The sequence below is a fragment of the Myotis myotis genome, unplaced genomic scaffold (genome assembly GCF_014108235.1).
Source record: "Myotis myotis isolate mMyoMyo1 unplaced genomic scaffold, mMyoMyo1.p scaffold_m19_p_2, whole genome shotgun sequence".
Lineage (NCBI taxonomy): Eukaryota > Metazoa > Chordata > Mammalia > Chiroptera > Vespertilionidae > Myotis > Myotis myotis.
This window is the reverse complement of record NW_023416324.1, coordinates 78,484,991-78,507,521: the sequence shown is the minus strand read 5'-3', so window position 1 is coordinate 78,507,521 and position 22,531 is coordinate 78,484,991. Positions and strand designations below refer to the sequence as shown.

The 22,531-nt window shown below is 43.7% G+C and overlaps 1 protein-coding gene and 1 long non-coding RNA gene across 2 annotated transcripts in view; one reads left to right on the top strand and one right to left on the bottom strand.

Moving 5' to 3' along the window:
• The window catches only part of KIF13A (kinesin family member 13A), a 199,341-nt gene extending 187,144 nt beyond the window's left edge, over positions 1-12,197 (bottom strand). Inside the window, 2 exon segments of the mRNA XM_036350606.1 lie at positions 11,626-11,716; positions 11,960-12,197. Of these exon segments, the coding sequence (XP_036206499.1) occupies positions 11,626-11,716; positions 11,960-12,014 (146 nt within the window). The 5' untranslated portion in view covers positions 12,015-12,197.
• A 46-nt stretch (positions 12,198-12,243) lies between these two features.
• On the top strand, positions 12,244-15,080 carry LOC118676520. Its single transcript, XR_004974134.1, has 2 exons — positions 12,244-12,719; positions 14,722-15,080. It is a non-coding gene; the product is annotated as an uncharacterized LOC118676520 (long non-coding RNA).
• Positions 15,081-22,531: the final 7,451 nt, after the last annotated feature.

The window sequence follows — 22,531 nt, the reverse complement described above, 5'->3', positions numbered from 1 at the left end:
CTCGAATGAATTTTATTATTTCTTCAAGGCTCTTCACATATGTACACCTTAAGGGATATCAAGTAGGCGTAACATGTTCTCAAAAAATTAGGGTTGGCACGCAGAAGAATTTTGAGTCAGAGATTTTGCTGGTTTTGGCACGCACTCACAAAAAGATTGCCCATCCCTGTCCTATACTAACTATAGCCTCATAACCACATATCCAATCATTAGAAATTTAATTAAACACAACAAACATTTACTGAGAATGTACTGTGTCTAGGGTAGCAAAGGAGACCAGCACCCAACAACTAGAACAGAGGTGAAGTTCTAGAATTGGACTTAGAGCCCATCGCTATGACCCATCAACAAGCCCTCATGTTAGCTCGTGCGACAATGGGTGAAATTCCAGGCAGGCTATTTGCAGTAATTTCCCCCTTCAGCTATTATTCCACAGCTCTGCTGCACCCTCCCATTACCAGCCCCCCTTCTTTGCACACACACTTTTAAAAACATGGCAATGTTTTGTCAAGAATAATTACTTCTCACAGGTATTCCATATACAATTTCTTGACAAAAATTCTTCACCTAAAGGAACGACTGCCAAATGACCAGAAACTGGTGAACATTTGTTATAGAATTCTCTTCTCGACAAAAATGATCATTATGTCCAGCTCAGCGAAGCTGTGCTCCTGTGTTCTGTCAGTTGAGACAGTGAAGTACTTAATTTGACATCATAAAGGTGGTCTTTAAATCAAAAGTAATCAGAAAATTCTTAACACTTAAAAGTTAGAATTTTGAGACTTCCTTCTTTAATTGCTCTTTTTAGGCAATAAGGCAAATGAGCTTAAGAGTTCCATGGTAATAAAAAGAATTAAATTATCCATGATTAGTGTATGCTATGTACACCCTAACCCATGAGATCTGAACTTTTATTTTTCCCACTTTACAGATAAAGAAGCAAAGCACAAGGGTTAAGGGGCTTGTCCACATTTCACAGCACAGCCCGTTTTAAACAAGAGCAGCTTGCCTCCAAAGTCCACTCAGTGGCTCTTGGCTACTACCCTGTTCTGTCACAATACCTGCAGTGTTTTACAAAACTGGTAATTCACACCCAATTGATGGCCACAGAAACACTATAAAAGGCAAATAAAAGATTTTCTTACTTGAGAGTAAAAGCTCCTGCTAAGCTACAAGGAAATTCAAAATAACGGAAATGTAAAGCTTATTTAGGCTGTTAAATAGGTTCGTGAGGTTAATTCAATATATCACACTACAAAAGCAAAGATGTACCCTTCCATTTAACAAAGTCAATTATACACCAAATAAGAACAACGCTATTTGATTTTTAAAAGAAAAAAATCCTTTAACCACTTGGACCTTAAGGACCAAAGGAGTCTAAGAAGCTCAAAAACTCTAATAGTTGATGTCCAATTAGACATCATAGGCACCGGGGACATCCAACTGTACGTCATAGTCCAGGCATCCCCTGTAATGGTATGTCCATTAGTTTCCAGCAAAGGATAAAATTAACAATGTGGTGATTTTTTTGCAAAACTACATGTACGCAATGTTTAAATTCTAAATATGCCTTTCCTACTGTTGTCCTGTATTAAATGCAGTATCAAGATATAATGGTGTTTTTGTGGTAGTGTGCTTCTCAGCATATTTAAAAGAAGTTAGAAACTCTGTTTATCCAATTTTTTTTGTTCTACTGCCTTTTAAAATTTTGGTTCTCAACTCTAGGAACCAATCAATGGGCAAGAAGAAGCGTAAGTCACCCTTGGGAAAAAACTAGTTAATAACCTGCCTAAAGAACTTTTTTTTTAAAGTCCCTTAAGAACACAGTAGATCAACAATTTTGGAAAATTATTTCCACTGAATAATTCATCACAAAAATGCAGACTAAGCTGTCATCCTCAAGAGAGCAATACAGTTCTAACTATCAAAGCCAGCAACACTTCAAGGCTTCAGAAAAACTTAAAGTGGCATTACCATGCTAATGTTACCTATTTGTACTGTAACTCTAGATCAAAAAAGCAGATGTTTAAAACTGGATAAGGCTGCTCAAATTTAACACCATTATCTTGATAAGCTTCCCCTACCATGCTCCTCCCTACTTTTAAAACATTACCCAAGCGAAACAAGTAATTTTAAGGATCTTTCTCAATGTAATCATGTAACCATCCCTGTTACAATTTGTGTGGCAAATACTAAGCTTTAATTAACTATATAAATAGAAGTAGTTACGGATAGAAAACACAAAACAACACAAAGAGCCAACAGTAAACAGTAAACCCTAACAGTTTGTTATCCAATTTTAAAAAGGGCAGTTACAACTGCAAGTTCAGCTGAAAGCCTTTTACACAGCCTCTGCTTAGCTGGGATAATAGATATGTTCACACACTAAGCATCAATTCTGAGGGCTTGTTTCATTAGATCACAGAATGGAAGTATATTTAAAGGCTTGTTAATCTGATCAACAAACTACATGTGAGTTTGGCCTTCGAACTACATGGATAAGGCCTTCCCAAAATTGGGGATAATCTGCCCCACACTCACAACAGAACGCCTGTGCAGTTCACCACTGTCTGCCCTTCCTGATTTTCTTCTGAGGCTCCCAGCTGGAGATACATGGATATTTGTGGTCATTCATGGTGGGTGTAACAATCTAGGGAGTGTCTCCTCAAGACAACACAAAGAGCCAACAGTAAAGGGAAAAGCTTCCTTTAACTCAAAGGCTTCCTTCCTGTTCCCTGTCTTAAAAAAACAAGGCTCCAAACTTCTTCCCTTAAAGGAACTGCAACCAGAGGCTGTCCTCATGCCTCTTCTGGCAGCACCGAAGCTCATCACACCTACAGAACAGACTCTGAAGGACCCCACATAATCCACAACTCCACTCTGCTTTCAAAAGAAAGGGTAAAAGGCATGAACTAGAGGGATGGACACACACACACACACACACACACCAGAGTTGGCTCACCACCGAAGATCAGAAATACTGGGGATTGACCATAGTTTGGTCGAGTTGTAACAGAATGCTCAGAAACAAAATAAGCTGTGCAAGGAAGCTTTAAGCTAACGGCTCTGGAAATGTCATTTCTCCACCCCCATACATACATACTTATTGCATAAAACAGCTGTATGCCTGCAAGAACAGCTTAAAACTCACTGGGTCCTGAAAGAACACAACTGTACATGATGAAAACTAATTGAAAAGTTCACAAGGCCCCGCAGCCACATGTGGAAGCTGCTGTCCCAGTGAAGGAAGGAGGCCTGTAAAATGTCTAAGGACCCAGGCTCTTAGCTAGCTGATAACGACCTCGGGTATCTGGAGCTGGTGGCTGTCTTATTTCACTTGACACCTTCAATTCTCTCATCAGCTACTGCAGGCAAACTGAGCCTGCCGAGAACAGTGACCCTGTCCTCCGCAGCTTTCCCAACACTCTGACAAGAAGTCAATTACAAGGCAACCCATTTCAGCCTCTATAAATTGTACCTATTTATTCTATTTGACTCTATAGTTAAGTACAGTTGGGATGAATCTGAACTTCAGAGCCTAAAAAAAACAGATGATCTAGTGTAGCTCTCAATTTTACAGATGAAGAAACTCGGATGGAAAAGGATTATGGCTAGCTCAAGGATATAGACCAGGATAGAGGCAGAACCAGAAGGCACACATTCTTCCTACCCACTTCATCGTGTCATGCTGATCATCTACACAGGAGGGGTACAGGAGCTGAGGTTGGTATCACCACACAGTTTAATGGCTAACACAGGGAACTGTGGTCCACAGGCCACTGGGAAGTAAGACGTCAGTATCAGGTGAAGGAATAGGCAAGTCCCCTGCATCTACACAATTTAGGTAATTCCTTTCCCCTCTGCTGACATTCAAGTACAAACAAATAAGGGAAAGCTTTATGATTAAATGCACCTGGCAAAGAGAAAGAGGCTTTTTTCTAGAAATGGGAGAGAATTTATTTAGCGTTCAGAGGCGTTACCTTCACAACAATACACACCCTTAACACAGGAAGACCCTGTTGAAGTTCCACAAATTGCCTTTAATAAGGTAAATATTTAGGCTGATTTTATGAGGCTCTCAAACATTAATTTTGAGACAGTTAGTGGATCTGAGGATTTGCATACATGATCACAATCAAATGGTAAAATAAACCAAACAACAACTTGTGAAAGTGGGCATTAAAACCTGGTTTATTACACGAGACCAGCGGTTTTCAACCTTGGCTACACATGAGAATCAAGTGCCAACCATGTGAGACAGTCACTGTGGCCAGTCAACCTGGTCAAGCCTTTAAATGACTACACCCCCAGATTTCTAGTCATCACAGATGAGGCCCTAGACATTACGGAGATGAGATACGTCATAACTACTTTGCTCTGTCCAAATTCCTGACCCACAGAATCCATGACATAAGAAGGTGGTTGTTTTAAACCACTAAGTTTTGGGGTGATCTGTGTAGCAACAATAGTAACTGGGACACATGGGAAGTACTTAAAAATCCCAACATCAAAGTTGCACTGTAGCCCAATTAAGCCAGAATCTCTGGGAGCAGGGGGGACCCAGGCATCTATTTTTAAAGCACCCCAGGTAATTCTAATGTGCAACCATGGTTGAGAATCATCTTTAGGCCTATGCTGTCCAATGCAGTAGCCACCTGTCATATGTAGCTATTTAAATTAATGAAAATTAAATTTAAAATTCAGTTCTTTGATTACATTAGCCACATTTCAAGTGCTAAATACTCACATATGGTTAGTGGCTACCGTATTGAACAGCAGATATACAGAACATTTCCATCACACAGAAAATGCTATTGGACAGTGCTGGTCTAGACCAGTGGCGCTCAAAGCATAGTTCTGAGCTAACAGCATCACCTGGGAATTTGCTAGAAATGCAAATTCTCAAGCCACACACCAGTCCTGCTGGACAGAACCTTTTGGGGTGGGACTCTCCAGATGATTCTATGCACACTCAACTGAGAAAACCACTGCTTTTGCTACTGCCCATACAAAATATTTTTTTCCCATGACCTAGCTCATACTTATATCTAAAAATCATCAACTTTTAACTTCATTATAATGAAGTTGTCATAAAATTTCAAAGATATGTTTTCATATTAGCAAGCCTGTTTGATAAGAAATGCCTTTCAATTAGCAAAGGAGTATGAAAAGGTTTGGCATGTACATGGCATGTGCAATTTTGTTGAAAATTAGAAACAATCCAAGTTATACATTTATCACTAACTAGATTTTGTGAGACGAAGCCAGATTAAGTGATAAGATAATAAACTGGTCAGTTTGATAGCATTTTGAAAAATTTTCCCAGCCCAACATATATATACATTTTTAATTAAAAATTTCTGAACTAAAATATTTGCAATAGTGACACAAAAATAGGATTTTTTCAAAATCTTCCAACTTGCTGTACTTACTAGAAGTAATTATCTTCATGAATTGAGAGCTGTCTGGGGCAGCTACCACCTTCAATTCTAGCATTTACATTTGCTCTAAAGAGAATCACTATTTTTATTTCTATTGCTGAAAGTTAAATAAAAAGGGAATTTGATAGAATCTTCTAATAGAAATAAAAAAAATTAATAGCAAAGATCATATACAAAATACTTTCTGTATGCTGGGCATTCTTGAATCTAGGCACTGAGAACACAAAAATAAATCATAGTCTTTCCCGGGAGAAACCTAAAATCAACTGAATACAGCTACACCTGAGATAGATCCTTAACATTAAAGACAGAGACCAACACAAACAAAACAATGCATTATGGGCAGGCAGAGGGGTGAACTACATAGGGGAGTCTATCATTAATGTCCTCAGAAAGAGGCAAAAATACCACAACCAAGGAACAAGAATAGGATACTATTTTTTTTAATTTACGACCAAAAAAAGAGCTCTTTGAAAATTAAAAACATGGTCGCAGAAAAGAAAAATTAAACATAAAGGTTGAAAGATAAGTGGAGAAAATTTCCCAGAAGGTAGAACAAAAAACAGAGATGAAAAGTAGAAAGAAAAAAAAAGTAATTAGATGACCAGTTCATGAAACTAACTCCATATCGAAATAAGTATGGGGGCGGGGGGGGGGGGGGGAAGGGCGGGAGACACAGAATGAATAAACAGGTGAATTTAAGATTTTTAATTTTTTTTTAAGAACCAAAGAACATGAGTTTCCAGGACAAAAAGGCCCATTATGGTGATTTCACATACAAATAGGTGAGTGTGAGTGTGTGTGTGTGAGGGGGGGGCGGGGGGGGGGGGGCGGTGCAGAGAACATTCCACAAGATTCAGAGAGGGAAAACCTAGGTTACACACTAAGGTTTAGAAATCCAAATAGCTTTGGACTTTTCAACAGAAACACCGGAAGGTAAAAGACATTAGGGCAACCAACATCTTTAATTTGGTACCCATCCAAACTGTCAATGAGGTGGGTGGATAGAACAAAGATATTTTCATGGTTTTAAAAACACTTTACCTCCTCAGCACCCTTTCTCAGGAAAATAGTAAAGGATGTGCTCTATAAAACTGAGGCAGTAAACCAAGAAATTAAAGGGAAACAGAAAAACAAGACATTCCACAGAGAAAACAGGTAAGGGGAATCCTCAGAATGATGTGACAGAAACCTCAGGAAGGTGGCTAAACCAGGCAGAGAAGGCCATCAGTTCATAAAGGAGCATGTAAGAAGGGTCAAGGAGAAATGTTTCTAAGAAGATGAAATCAAGAGAGTACCTGATATGTTTGAATGTCCTGAAATGAGGCAAGGGGCAGATAATGTAAATGCTGACTTAAGAATAAGTACATAGAAAAAGCAGCAAATTAAAGGAAAGGGAAAAAACAGAAATAATTGTTAACTCCAGGGAAAACAAAAAGTTCTGTATAGAAAAGAGATAGGAAAAGAGACCACAGAAGAGTACATGGTTCAAGTATAAACAGTGTTCTATTTGGTCATATAAATAATGTAAACACTAAATACTGATGCAACCAAAATTACTATATTGGGAAAATGGGGAATAGAAAGAATTTGGGGTGGGCTGGGGACAGCACATAGAAAGAGAACAAAGAAATCAAACACTAGCACTACCAGCATGTTACTCAGAAATATGGAGGGAAATTCCAAAAGAATGAGCTAAAATTGCTGTATGTGGCTGCCTCTGGGGAAAGAAATGAAAAGAATTATTATTTTTTTATCATAGCCTTTATAAATTATAGACCTACTTTATACTGTCAACTATGTATACTGATTTAAATACACAGGGTAGGGCCCTGGCTGCTGTGTCTCAGTTGGTTGGAGCGTCATCCCATAAACCAAAGGTTGTGGGTTTGATTCCCAGTTAGGGCACATACCCAAGTTGCAGGCTCAATTCCCAGTTGGGGAGCATACAGGAGCAGCCTATCAATGTTTCTCTCTCACATCGATGTTTCTTTCTCTCTTTCTCTCTCTCTCTCTCTCTCTCTCTCTCTCTCTCTCCCCCCCCCCTTCCTCCTCCTCTCCTTCACCTCTCTCTCAAATCAATTTTTAAAAGAACATATCCTCAGATGGTGATTGAAAAAATTTTTTTAATGAAATATATATATAGCCCTAACTGGTTTGGCTCAGTGGATAGAGCGTCGGCCTGCGGGCTGAAAAGTCCCAGGTTCGATTCCGGTCAAGGGTATATACCTTGGTTGCGGGCACATCTCCAGTAGGAGGTGTGCAGGAGGCAGCTGATCGATGTTTCTCTCTCATCGATGCTTCTAACTCTCTATCCTTCTCCCTTCCTCTCTGTAAGAAATCAATAAAATACATTTAAAAAATACAATAAAATATATATGTATATATATATATATATATATATATATATATATATATATGGTGGGTGAAAAGTAGGTTTACAGTTGGTTATATGATAAATAATACAATAATAAATACAAGAATGAACTGTTTCACAATCAAACTGTAAACATACCTTTGCCCAAACCTGCATATATACATATATACACATAATATTTATTAAAATACATATAAACAATATATAAGTGTGTATCTGAAAATATGAATGAAAAATAAATGACTGCGGTTATCTTTATTTTTGAGAGGTGAGGGGATGGGAAGAGTAGGAGTGACAGCAAGGGTGAAAGGAAGGCTTTTTACCATATGTCTCTTTATACTTTGATTTTTTAACTACAACCCATTTTGGCAAATTAGGGGTTCTCATTCTACTCCCCCTTCCTGAACTGAACTGGTGTGTGTGTGTGTGTGTGTGTGTGTGTGTGTGTGTGTGTGTACAATCGCCCAGAAGAAGGTATGCTCTAACTTTATCTGACAAGGACTTTTTCCTGTCCTTGCTACACTATTAGCACCCACATGGCCAGCATAAATGCCGCCTGTCTTTGCAGGGTGCCAGACCCTGGGTCGCTCCCACAGCCCCTCCTCAGTGCTCCGCCACACTGGGAACCTACGAGGCACAGGTGTTTGCTGAGCACCTGCTTTGAGCCAGGTGCTGCTTAGGGGCACGGGTCACAAAGGTAAGTAGGACAAGATAGTTGCCTTCAGGGAGCTCACAGGCTCAATGAGGAGGCTGAAGAGGAAATAGGTGATTTGCAAATAATACAGTGCATGCAAGGGCAAAAGTATAGTCTACATAAACTACCACATTGTTTTTTTAATGTTTCCCCCCATCTCTCAAAGGTGAGACCCTCTGTCAGGCCCACAGTTACTGGGCCTATAGTTACCTTTGGATCTCCTGTACCAAGTATGGTGTCATATGTCTCCTGCATAGTAATACAACTGCATTTTAAGAAACCAATTCAGCCCTGACTGGTTTGGCTCAGTGGATAGAGCGTTGGCCTGCGGACTGAAAGGTCCCAGGTTCGATCCGGTCAAGGGCATGTACCTTGGTTGCGGCACATCCCCAGTAGGTGTCAGGAGGCAGCTAATCGATGTTTCTAACTCCCTGTCCCTCTCTCTTCCTCTCTGTAAAAAATCAATAAAATTTAAAAAAAAAAAAAAAAAAAATGAAACCAATTCATATGTCTTAATGTTTCAGAATAGCAATGGTATGTATACACATCAACCATTACTCTGGACCTCTGGACCTCTGCAGTATATTATAACCTTAGAGTATCAGGACCAAAACAAAACATTTTAACCTCAGAAGCCCTGTGATCTTTGCCCTCACCATGTAGTCTTGGCTTTGAGTCCATAAAGTGGGAAAATTATGAAAGCTAAGCCCGTCTGTTTCTTTTCCTGGAAATCAATGCCCTCTCACTCGTTTTACTGGTAGGATTCAAAACTTTCACCCAGTAACTTAAAATTTCTATTTATGACTAATACATTAATAATTTCTTGCAATTTTCAGGAAAATGGCACTTCTCAATTTGATACAGCTTTGCCAAATTTACTTTAAGTACTTCTAAGACGTCAAACCTTGGACTTCTAGGTAAGAAAGATAATATTTTTGCCTTTCCCTGAGCACTATCCCAAAACAAATGATAGAAATAAATTGTGAACATAACCTGAAGCACTATCACAATTAATCAACCCAGAGCCCAAGGGAGGAATTGTTTCTATTTTTAAATGCACTGTTGCTTTAAGGGAAAACCTGGTGGAGAAACATGAAACCAAGCTGCATAATGAAAATCAAAATGCATTTGGTGTCTCCATCCTTGCAACACAGTAATCCTAACCTACAAGCAACACTGTTGCATTGACTGACCCCTCTCAGCTGGTCTGTAAATTAAATGACTGGTACCCAGGCAGAACCCCACAGAAAGGGCCCATCTACCACTCAAAGAATCAGATCTGTCAGAAGGACAAAACAAGAGAACACCCATATTTCAATGCTATTCTTATAGCTTCAGAGAAGGGGCTATTCCAATAAGCAAGCAGATGGATAAATCCCGAAAGCATCCTACAAATGTTTACTTAAAAGATCCTGATTAATGATGGCAGTGGCCAGGAAAGCCCTAAAAATGATCAACTGATTATTTAGCATTTCTAATCAACTGTCTACAGTTATAATTACTACCCAAATTCCACAAATAAATATTTCTCACCACAAATGATAAAACTTCATCTCATTAAACAGTACCTAACAGTAGCATTCCTTATGGTTAAGAGTGACAAGGAACAGGTGCAAGGAACCAAAAGAGAAACAGCAGCTACATAACAGCAGTTAGAATATTCTACCTGTTTCCCAGACTGCTTTAAAGAACCTAACCCAACAGAATTTTTTCTGAAACAACAGAAAAATATTGTTTGGGGGTGGTGGTGATATTTTCATGTACTCAATGAGTTTACTTACTAACCATGAAATGTACAACTACACTGCTAAACATGTATCTAAAATGCTATCTTTAAAATGTATCTAAAAATATTACCCAAGGATACACCCATCATTTAAAAGTATTTAACACAGCATTTTAAATATAACTTAGCTATTTGCGATAACCATAACAATCTGCTCTAGGTAGCAAAATATTTGCAAACGTGCTAGCTTTGGTACAAAAAAGCAAACAAACAAACAAAACACCAAATCTTACATCCTGATAATTGCTTCCCCCAAATTTAGCAAAACTGTGCCTGAACACCACATGATTATAGAATGGAGGCAGTTGCTTCCTTTAGCAATAAAGTAACAAATCCTACTTCAGAGTCTCCATTGAAAACCTTTGAAGAGCAAAAATCACTAAATTGTAGCGCATCAGTCAACAGGTGACTAGGAACACAAACTCATACTGATCTCTAGGGGAATTAATTTTGCCAAATCTCCCGGTTTTTCATTCCTATATTTTGTAAGCTAATGCATTGCTATGTTGAATGAATTCCAACCTTTTTCTTCTCAAGGGCTTACCAGAAAAATGCCAAATATTTAAATTATTTTAGGGCATTTTCCCATACTGCTGGGTGGAATAGAGCAGAATTAATAAGGATCCAACAGTTACAACTTTTCAAATGCAAATAGGTTGCCCTCTGGTAAACGCAGCCCCCTTTTAAAATGCCCCCCAGTGTCTACACAACTAGGACAATACTTTTGTTTCCTTGAAAATCAAACTTCGCATATTACATTCAGGCATTATCTCAACCCAACATCACCACCAAAAAGATTTTAAATGGTCCAGGCCTCAGCCTAGATCTTACAAGACTGTTTTTGCTTTATTGTGGGGTCCTCTCTCATGTTACACACAAAATACTGTCAAATGAACAAGGCAGTGCAGCGGTGGAAAGAAAGTGGGACACTGGGTCCCCCGAAAAACAAGGTCTTGGAGTGGTCACCTGCCCACTCTGGCCTCAGTTTTCTTATCTGTAAAATGTGCCTGTTAGACTAATCATCTTTAGGATCCCACCCATCCGGCCCCTCTATGTCCGGGTGCCTCTAGGCTTGGGCCTGCCGGGGACACAGCTGACTGGTGCGAGCTCCAGCCAGGGTGCCGGCCGATGCCGCTCTAGAAGGGGGGGTGGACGGGGCGCGGGGAGGGAGGAGAGGAACTTGGACTTGCAACAGCTTCAGACGGGAGCGTGCGACAAACTTGAAGCCAATCCCCCTAACAATAGGAAAGAGACTCCCATTTTCCTGGCTCAAACTTGGAGACTACGAGGTCAGGTCCTCCTCCCGCCCTCCGTGCGCCCGCGATACCTTTCTCCCTGTTTGGTGTTGGAAGGAGGAGGGTGCAGGACCGTCTGATTCCCTTCCATCTCCACCACGCACTTGGTGTTCAGCTCCAGTTCTGAAAGCACAGGGAACACGAACGTTGCAAAGTCCAGCATCCCGCCGGCGCGGGCTCTCCCGGGAGGCGGCCGAGCCGGACACCGGCGCCCGGGTCTGCACGGCCGGTGCGGGCGCCGCCTCCGCCCGGCTCCCCGGCCTCGGCTGCGCGCTCGCCGCCCAGCCCCGCCGCCCCGCAATTGCCAAAGTTGCCCCCGCCCTCCCCGGCCAGACCCCCGAGAGAAACCCGCGGAAAGCTCCTCACCTCGTCGGTTCATGGGCCGGACCCGGACGGCAACTTTTACCTTGGTATCCGACATGTTGGCGGCGCCCGCGCGGCCCGAGGCGGCCCTTCACGCGCAGCGCCGCCGCCGCCACCGGCGCGCGCCCCCCGAGCGCGGCCGCCGCCGCTCCGCCGTGAGCTCCGCGAGGCAGCGCCGAGGCGCGCGGGCCATCCCGGGGGAGCGCGACGCGGGGCACGGCCGCGGCCCGGGGAGGGGCGGGCGCGGGGCGGGGCGGGGCGCGCGGGCGGGGAGGAGGCCGCGCCGGCCCAGGCGCCTCTCTAGCCGCGCGGGCCCAGCCGAGCGCGCAGCACCGCGGCCCCTCGCGGCCGCCGGGGGCCCGGCCGCACCGCCATCTTCGCCGCTCCGCCCGCCCGCCCGCCGGGCCCCAGGCTCGGGGAGGCCCGACTCGGCCGCGCGCGGCGTCCTGCGGAGCCGGCGGGCCCGGCGACCACGGGGCTGGGGCCGCGGGAGTCCGGGGCGGGGCGCCCGGACCGAGCTTGCACCGGCGCCCGCGCGGATCCCGCGGGGACCTGAGTCCCCTTCTGGGGCCGCTGTCACCGCAGCCCCGGAGCCTGGGCGTGCCGGGTGGGCAGGCCTTCCCCGGGAGCTCAATGCGCCTGAACCAAACGCCGCGCGCCGGCCCCTCCGCACGCCCGCGCCACGCCGCGCCTGCAGCGGTGTTTTAAGATCGTTGTGGGGAACCGAAGCTAGAAATTAATCTGTGCATCTGCCACCGAGAGAGTATGTGTGTGCGTGCGAATAGTGCTTTCGCTTCCTTTCCCTTCCCTTCCACTTCGCTGTGGTGGGAGGCATGTCAAGTGGGCTGGGAGGGTCATTAACTCTTACATAAGAATTTAATGGCAGTGGATTCTGTTGTCCTGCCAAGTGCAGACGTCGCTGCCAGGGCGGAACTGGGTGAATCTGATTTATTCTGTTTGGTTAAACAAGGGCTTTTAGGCGCCATGCGCCGGCAGGCGCTTTGAAGCGTACAGAAGTGTAAAATCCAGAGTTTCGATCTGGGAAAGCCTTTCGATTTTGTGTATTTGTAGAAATTTAATTATGCATAAGTTCACCGAAAGTTGTATTGGGGGCTACTGTGTGCAACGTGCTGTGGAGGACACGCTCAAACATGAACGAAGTTATGTCTCCTGTGCTCCAGGTGCACACTACGGTAGCGAATAGCCCAGAGTCGGATATAATGCCAGGCTGCAGGTGGTATGAGAGAGGCTGGGTTCTGTCTGGAACAGGTGCCCATTATGGGCTTGACTTTAAGTGATGCTCAACTGATGCTACTTCTCCACCCCTGTCATGTGCCAGGACCAGCTAATTCGGTCCACCTCTGAACGGGTCTGTGGCATCTACTTCCTCCACCCATTCAGCTAGTCAACAAATGTGTACCCAGCACCTGTGATGTGACGAACACTGTTCTAGGTTCTTGGGAAATATCGCTGAACAAAAGAGGCAGAATTAACAGCTTCCTGGGGGTTACAGTCTAATTCTGTGCCTGTGTGCTCGCCTTTGGGCTACTGTGACATCTTACCTGAATTTTCTGACTTTATCTTCTATACTCTTTTCTATATCTAGCTTCCAGATTGATTTTTCCTGAGTAAAACTTTACTGTGTGATCATGCATGCTACTCCATTGTTCAGGAAGCGTTCCTGGCCATCTGACGTATCCTATTAATATTAGCTCCTCGGCTCCTGAAATACTGCATTTCATCCCAAACTTTTTCACAAGCAAGACTCCATCCCCATGTTATGCCATCGAGCTGTAGTTTCCACCAGTGTAAAATATCGAGGGTGTAATTGTGTCTCCAAGAGATACCTTCAAGTCTTAAACCCCAATGGGCCTTAAATCCAATGATTGGTATTTTTAAGATAAGAGAAAGGAGAGAGAGATTTGAACCCACACACCCAGGGACGACCATGTGAAGGTGGAGACAGAGATTAGAGTGATGCAGCCGCCAAGATTTTCCAGGAGCTCTGACAAGCCAGAAAGAGGCAAGGAAGAATTCTTCCCTAGAGTCTTCAGGGGGAGCAGAGCCCTTCTAGCACCTTGATTTTGGATTTGTCGTCTCCAGAATTGTGAAAAAATAAATGTCTGTTGTATTAAGCCAAACAGTTTGGTAATTTGTTATAGCAGCCTTAAGAAACGAAGGCAGGGCCCTAGCTGGTTTGGCTCAGTGGACAGAGCGTCACCCTGCAGACTAAAGGGTCCCTAGTTTGATTCTGGTCAAGGGCACATGCCTGAGTTGTGGGCTCCGTCCCCAGTAGGGAGCCTGCAGGAGGCAGTTGATCTGATTCTCTCTCCCTCTCCCTTCCTCTCTGAAATCAATAAAAATATATTTTTTAAAAAAGAAACTTCCCTGACCGGTTTGGCTCAGTGGATAGAGCGTCGGCCTGCAGACTGAAGGGTCCCAGGTTCGATTCCAGTCAAGGGCATGTACCTTGGTTGCAGGTACATCCCCAGTGGGGAGTGTGCAGGAGGCAGCTGATGGATGTTTCTCTCTCATCGATGTTTCTAACTATCCCTTTCCCTTCCTCTCTGTAAAAAATCAATAAAATATATTAAAAAAAAGAAAGAAAGAAACTAAAGCAGGAATTAGTGTCTCTGCCTGTCCCTGACCCATCCTTTTTTACCTCCTGCCCTCATTCTCTGCCACATCATGAAGGCCTTGTGTGCCTAAGAAATTTCAACCCTGTTCTAAAGGCTGTGAAAACTGAACGAAGGCTTTGGTTTCAGAGAGAAGGTCTGGCACATTCAGAGCATTCTGAGGAATGATTTCACAGGAGACTATGCCAAGAGATGTTGCAGTCATCCAGATGAGAGCTGATGATGGCATGAACAAAGCCATTGACAGTGCAAATGGAACACAAGGAACAGATGCAGGACTTAATTGTGGAGATAAGAGAGGAATGGCTTAGCAACCAATGAGACTGAGCACTGAGTGAGCCAAAAGGGCTGCAGGTGACTGAGAAAGGGTCTGGAAGGATGCTGGCCCATAACACACCATGAATGGGTGAGGAAAGAGTGGGTCTTAAAGGGGGAGGGGCATGATTAATTTGATGTCGCTGGCTAAATAAACAGTTTCCGTTGGCTCTTTACTGAGTGGTCCCTCCTTCCGCTTTTCACATTTCCCAACCCTCTCCAACTTGAAAAGCCCAGATTAGTCCTTACCTGTTCTAAGAAGGGTTTACTAAATGTTACAAAACAGGTTTTGCCTTAACTCATTTGGAATTATATCTTCTAGAGCTGGAAAGCGCCTTTGGGGCCTTCTGGGCCTTCTGCAACATCCCCCAAGGTGGTCATCCTCTACTTGAATATGTCTGGTGGCAGAGTATTCATTGTTGCATTGACTGCTTTAAAGTTCTACAGTTAGAGAAGATCTCTGTGAAGAATCACCTTTGCCTCCCTGGCATATCCCCAACTGCAGATATTAGTGCTGTCTTCTAGAGCTTCGCACGTCAAGTCGAACTCCACTTAGACATGGTAGCCCTCAGATACCTGAAGATGGCTCTCATGTCCTCCTGAAGACAGCTGTTCCTCCGAATATGCTTGTCTGGTTACTGTTGTTGTGTAACACATCCTCCCAAAACTTAGCGGCTTAAAACAATTTGAGAAGGGCTCACCTGGGCAGTTCCAGCTCTGGTTCTATCATGAGTTTGCAGCCAGATGGTAGCTGGGGCAGGCATTTCTCTTTCTCTGGGTTCAAGGTTTCTCCATGTGGTCTTTCTGACTGGGGCTTCCTCACAGCATGGTGGCTAGGTTTCAAGAGTGGGCATTTCAAGGGTGCAGAGCAAGCCGTATCATCTTTTATGGCCTTACCTTAGAAGGCCTGGAGTGTCACTTTTGCCATAGCCATCCAAACCCTCCCAAATCCAAGGGGATGAGTATGTTCCCCTTATCTCATTGGGGGAAATGTCAAAGTTAATATCCTAGGAAGATTATGTGGGGTGGGAAATACTTGTGTTAGTCCTTTTTGGAACATACAATCTGTCACATAATGCATTCTCTCAGCTGTCCTCGTCATCCTCCTCCGAAAGTGTATTATGTACAGTAAGGCTTACGAAGTCGATGGGTAGTGTTGAATCTTGTCTCGCTTATTCATAGCCTGAAATAAGTAGTTGAACTTGCCAAATCTTCAATCAGTTCACAAGTGAATGTGGAATGTGAACTCTTACTGCACAGGGTGTAGTATGCCTTTATGAGTAATGCTTATTATGTAATGTCCACTTTTTCTGAAACCTGCATCTCCCCCCCACATACACACACACCTCAGCCTATGGCTCCTCATCTTCAGCTTCCATGTTTGTACTAATAACCCCAGCTGCCTGGTATAACTCATAAGACACCAGGGCTATTCCTGCCACATGTTGAGTCTACCAGGTTCTCCGCTCTGGAAATCTGGGCTTAGGATTCAGAGGGTTGTGACCCAAGAGTATGACCCTTGGAGTCAGACTATCTGGTTTGAATCCTGAACCTTCCCTTTATGAGCTAGAAAATCTGTCTTAACTCTTCTTGGCCTCAATGTCCTTATTTGCAAAATAGGGTAATGGTGATTGGTTATAGTAAAGGTACCTACTTTATAGGGTTGTCCTGAGAATAAAAATAGTTAATACCTGTGAAATTCTCATCACAGCATTGTGAATGGGGGCTGGCATCTCCAGGAAGTCAACCTGAGGGCTGTGGGGTGGCTGTATTTTTCATAAGCACAGGGAGGGCCAGAACACTGCTCTGAAGCAGAGGAATCATGAAGCAGTTGTGCATGACACTTAGGGAAGAGGAAACTGTTTGGGTTTCTGAAAACCTTCCAGGTTCTGCTTCTAGGCACTATCAAGGCTGAGCTACATTCCTGATCCTGGATTCAAAGGGCTGCAGGGGCCCAGCTGATGTGGCTCAGTGGTTGGGGCATCAATTATAATCTGTAGGAGAGGTTGTGGGAGCTCCGACCTCAGACATCTAGCAAGGGGAAATCCAAGTTTATCCCAGAAGGAGTCATGGACTGTACACTGGATTTTAACTGGATGGAATCTGGAACTTTCTAAATTCACCCATACTTGTTTTTTTCCTCATTTAATAAAATAAGCAGTAAAAAAGGCTAATAAAAGGATGCAAGTGCTTTTCTTGAGTGACAGCAAGGAAAGTCACATGGTCAAACCTTGCCTGAATGGGGCAGGAAAGAGTAATTCTCCCCCAAGGAGCATGCAATGTTGTCACATATATAAAAAGATATATATATATATAAAAAATTTGGTGTCTACCCATTGGGTTTTTTTGGTGTCTACCCATAGTTCCTGGCTCACAGCTCCTACAACTCTTATAATTACCTAAGTGATTAGAGCTTACGAGCATCTTTTGTTAGCTCTGGGAGCTAGACAGACAGTGCCCCTCTCCAAGTCAGAGGAGACAGAAGCTCAGGGTACAGCAAGGCAGCTTGTTGAGGTCATGGGCCTGCTGTGTAGCAGCAAAGGCTCACCTGAGAGCTGGCCTCTCCTGAGAAGAACCCCAGACTAGGGCTGAGCTATGGAAAGGCTGAGGGGATGGGGCTCCCTGACAACACAGCCAGGCCCAGACATTTCCAACCATCTCTACAATCGCCAAAGACCAGCTTAACCAGCTACAGCTGCTGTGCACACTAGTCACTAGGCACACCCCAGTCTATGCACTTGACAATATGCTCTTCATTAGGAAGAGCTTGTTAATAGGGCTCTACTTTAGAACCTGGGTTTTGTTTCTCTACTTTAGAACGCCATGGGTTCTGCAAAACTGGCAGGCACCTGATAACAAACATCCCAGGGCCTCTGGAATCATCCAATTTCTGTGAGATGAAGTTCCAAAGCTATTTCAGTGGGAAGGGGCCTGACAGGCTGGTGTAAAAACTGCTTAATGGCTTGAGTCTGCAGAGGATCAATGAGTAATGACAGAGCAGGCAAATACTTAAATTAGAAGCTTTCTATAAATCTACTTTAACAACTGTATCTGTCAGCCTAGGCTAAGTAACAGTGCGGTGACCAACAACCGCTGAATTTCAGGGGCCGATAAAAACACGGCTTTATGCCTCAGATACATGACTTGTCCATCACAGCCTGGTTGTCCATCACAGTCCTGCTCCTATCATTTTCATTCCGAGTCTCCCAGGCTGATGAAACAGATTTGTGGTGGACAGAAAGGAGAAGGTGACAGACCACACAATGGCTCTTCAAGCTTTGGCTCAGAAATAGCACATACTGCTTCTCAATTTTCATTGGACAAAGCAAGTCACATGGTCAAACCTTGCCTCAATGGGGCAGGAAAGAGTAATTCTCCCCCAAGGAGTATGCAATGTTGTCATATATATAAAAAGATATATATATATATGTAAGATATATATATATATATATATATATATATATATATATATATATATATATATATATTTGTGTGTGGGAGAGTTTTTTTTTTTTTTTTTTTTTGGTGTCTACCCATAGCTCCTGGCTCACAGCTCCTACAACACTTATAATTACCTAAGTGATTAGAGCTTACGAGCATCTTTTGTTACAATATTTGTTTTTTTACCTTCATTCCTGAAATAGCTCAAGAGCATTAATGGAGAAATGAGGTGATTGTTAGAAAGCTCCTAGATAACCAGAGAATGAGAGCTGGTTGCCAAGGAAACCAACCATGTGATTAGAGGATTGGGACTTTTAGCCCCACCACCCTCCACCGTTACCTCAAGGGAGGGGAGAGGGGCTGAAGGTTGATTCAATTACTAATAGCTAATAATTTCATCAGTCATATCTACACAGTAAAACCTCCATTAAAAATTTTTCTTTTCTTAAAGAATTGGACTGAGGGAGCTCCCAGGTTCGTGACCATGCAGAGGTGCTCGGAAAGGGGTGTGCCTGGAGAGGGCACGGAAGCACCACACCCCTGCCACATACCTGGCCCTCTGCATATTCTTTTGTAAGTCAACTAGTAATCCAGAAAGTAAACTGTTCTCCTGAGTTCTGTGAGCTGCTCTAGCAAATTATCAGACAGAGGAGGGGGCATGGGAACACACGGTGACAACCTGGACTTGTGATTGGCGTCTGAAGTGGGGCGGGGGACTGAACCCTCCACCTGTGGGATCTGATGCTGACTCCAATTGTAGGCCATCCAGGTGGAAAGCGTCAGAATTGAGTTAAATTGTAAGGCCCCCACTTGGTGTCCCCCCCAAATTGGAGAACTAACTACTTGGTGAGGGGAAAACCCCTACCAACATTTGGAGTCATGAGTAGACAGAAACACAGTGAGATTTTTCCTTTACAGGGGGGCTCCAAACCATTCCTTTTACCACAATAATATTTATATGTCTCAACAGTTAACAGTAGCAAACATTTATTAAATATTGACTATTTACCAAGCACAGTTCTAGTGTCTAACCCCCACAATAACCCCATGAGGCATACATTATTATTATCCTTCATTAAACTAATCAGTAAAAAATGAAGAGAAAATTTTGGTTACTTATTCAAGGTCACATACCTGGGCTGAGGTGACCTTGGGATTTGAATATACATACAAATTGGAACCTGCGTGTGAGTGGTTTTCTTAGGGGGGGTCATGGATTTGCCCTGACATATTTTTCTGCCCAAAAGATAAGCAATATAAATAATAATTCTGTTTATATTATGATTTACAGTTTAATGCAATAGGTACCTTCCACAAAAGAGTCACAAAATACTGTGGGAGATAGAAGAGAAAATAATTCTTTTCATGGCAGTGATCTAGGTCTTAGATTCTAGGATGCAGGGGGTGTTTGCAGACGATATTAGGCTCCAAGTGGCATAATAAGAAAAGCAGACTTTGGTGTCAGCCTGACCATGGTTTGTTTTCTGCCTCTGTTATTTAGTTGCTGTGTTTATCTTGGACATTTAAGCCTCAGGTCCCTTATATGCAGAGCGGGTACAATAATATCTACTTCACAGGGTTGTTGTGAGGATTGCATTAGATAATGTATGTAGAATGCCTGGCATGGAAACAGTCAACAAATGGTAGTTGTTATTGTTATTTCTATTATTGTTGTTATTGAAAAGGTATAGAATTTTGATATGAATATGTGTGGAAGAGAAGTCTACATGGGGGGACCAGTGGGAACAGGAGCATGGAGGCAGGAAAACAATGAAATGCTGTGCTTTAGGAAGCTTCAGCGATGTGCACTGGGAGCGTTGGCCCCAGGAGAAAATCAGACACTGAAAATGATCTGGGAAAGGATTGTCCACACTAGATTTGAGGAGCACTTGAAGTGGAGGATGAGCAAGGACAATGATGAGGAAGAGAAGGGTGGGGAGACAACCCTGGATAGAAGTCCTTGTCCACACTGCAGGTTGGTAGAGCCCTCTTGCCCTGCCCTCTTTTGAGCAGGACCAGTCGCTGATCAGAATAGGGTCCAACATCTCTCTCAATGCACAGACCTGCAACCTACCTTCATAAGCACTGGGACCTAGCCAGGTGGCCCCCAAACCTGGATGACCATTCTTTGCAGCCTGCGGATTCCTCTGTCTTCTCTCAGACAGATTCAGGAGGTCTGGACTGAGCTGATTCTGGAATAGCCCATGCCTGGACTGGCATTTAGGAATAGCTTGGTTGTTGTATAGCCTTAGTTCTTGAATAAAAGCTCATGGAATGATTTGGAATTAGCCAACCCAAAAAATGGTGAGAAGAAACCCAAAAGAGAGCAGGCCTTTCCTGAGGAACGTACCTGTCTGTGAAGACTGCAGGTTGGGAGTTGTGTGGGTAAGTGTAAGGGAAACCAGAGCACTTTAGTTTTAATTCTACAAAGATCACTGATAGAAAGTGAAAAGCGGCCCCCTGTCCATCTATCAATGGATCCATTCATTTATCAAATGTTTATTGAGCAGCTGGCACATGAGGTACTGCGGAAACTGCTGGGGATTTAGAGAGAGACGTCTCTTCCCTCAAGGGTTTCCTAGGCAAGGAGGGAGCAGCTAGATGAACTGGGCCACATTCTCATGGCGTGTGAGCCAATTTGGGGGAAAGCTACAATGGAGGCTTCACGTTAGAGAGGATTTTTGATCAGAATCCTAATGACTTAGGGGTAGCTTGCCAACCTGGGAAAGAAAATATCTTAATCTGGAATGATTGAGTTGCAAGAAACAAGGACAGACTCAAAGTGGCTAAAATGAAGTGAAGTACGCAAGAAGAACACATCTCTTTGGGGAGGCCAGTACCATAAATCTCATGAAGGGCAGAGTCTGGAAAGAAATACAAATTACTGCCTTGTTTCCTTTTAGCCCTGTGGTCTTTCGTTTCTCTCTGCATGTTTAATTTCTTCTTCTTCTCTCTCTCTAGATGAACTTGGTAGATGATGAAAAATGGCCACCTTCAACACCTTTGCGTATGGCCTTCTTGTTCCACTTCCCAATAACAGCTAACCACACAGAACAGTGAGCAATATCTTGTCTTCTAAATAACATCAGGTCCAGTTAAAGTTAGTGTGTGTGTGTGTGTGTGTGTGTGTGTGTGTGTGTGTGTGTGTTGAAGGTGGTTGTGGGGAGCTAAAACTGTTAACAGACTGAAGAAAAGGCAGAAGGGATGAGTGTGCAGGGAGAGCGGGTGGCCAGCAGAGTGGAGGAGGAAGAGGAGGAGTGGAGTCATGAAGTGAGGAGTTAGGGAGTCTAGGGTACCAAGGAGGGAGGGAGGTTGTAGATGGAACTTGGAGTTTGGGGGTCCTGCGTGCGGGGGGTTTGGTGTTTAACTTCCCCATTCCCACCATTGCTTATTCTGCTGCTGCAGTCCCACCAGAAAGGGTACTTTCTTTCATTTGGTAGAAAAATAGATTGTATCTCCACATCACCTTTAAGCACAAAATCATTGGGTCTGATTCCTGTCTCTATGATCCTGCCTGCCATTTCCCTTCTAAATGGGAACCATATCTAACCATCTATAGGAAGCAGCCTAAGTAGGAAGGAGGGGCTTCTGGGACAGGTGTGCAGGGGCTGTTCTATGCCTTCTATGTTGTTTGCTGAAAAAAAAGGTGCCGGGGTCCAACCCCAGCAGGTCCAGGGGTTCCCAAAGGCGTAGACGGAGTCGGCGAAGAAGGAAGGACACGGAGACAGTGTTCAGTTGATCAGCAGCTTAGCCAGGATCTCCATCCAGGATCTCCAGCCAAGTTCTGGTCTGGATCTCCAGAGAGGTTCTGCTGTTTATTGTCTTGTTACATCCGTATTTATACCAGTTGATTTTAATCCTATCAATTTCTATTACAAAGGTTAGGGCGTTTCTTATCTCCATTCCAGGGAGTAAAGATTATGTAGCTTAAGCATGATTGTTCGTAGTTAAAGTGATTAATTACCCGCCTGGCACTTAGTTAAGGGGTTTTATCCCCTCCCTAACTTCAGGGGAAAATCCCTACCTGGGGAAACAACCTTTCTCAGGGAGGTGACCTTGGTTAAAACACATAGTGCCAAGAAGGTGAGCAAACATATTAAGAACAGTATGCCATATATGCCAGGTCCCTTGAGACAGCAAGGATGGACCGGCTCCCGGCAAAAAGGGGGTTGGGAAGGGCTCT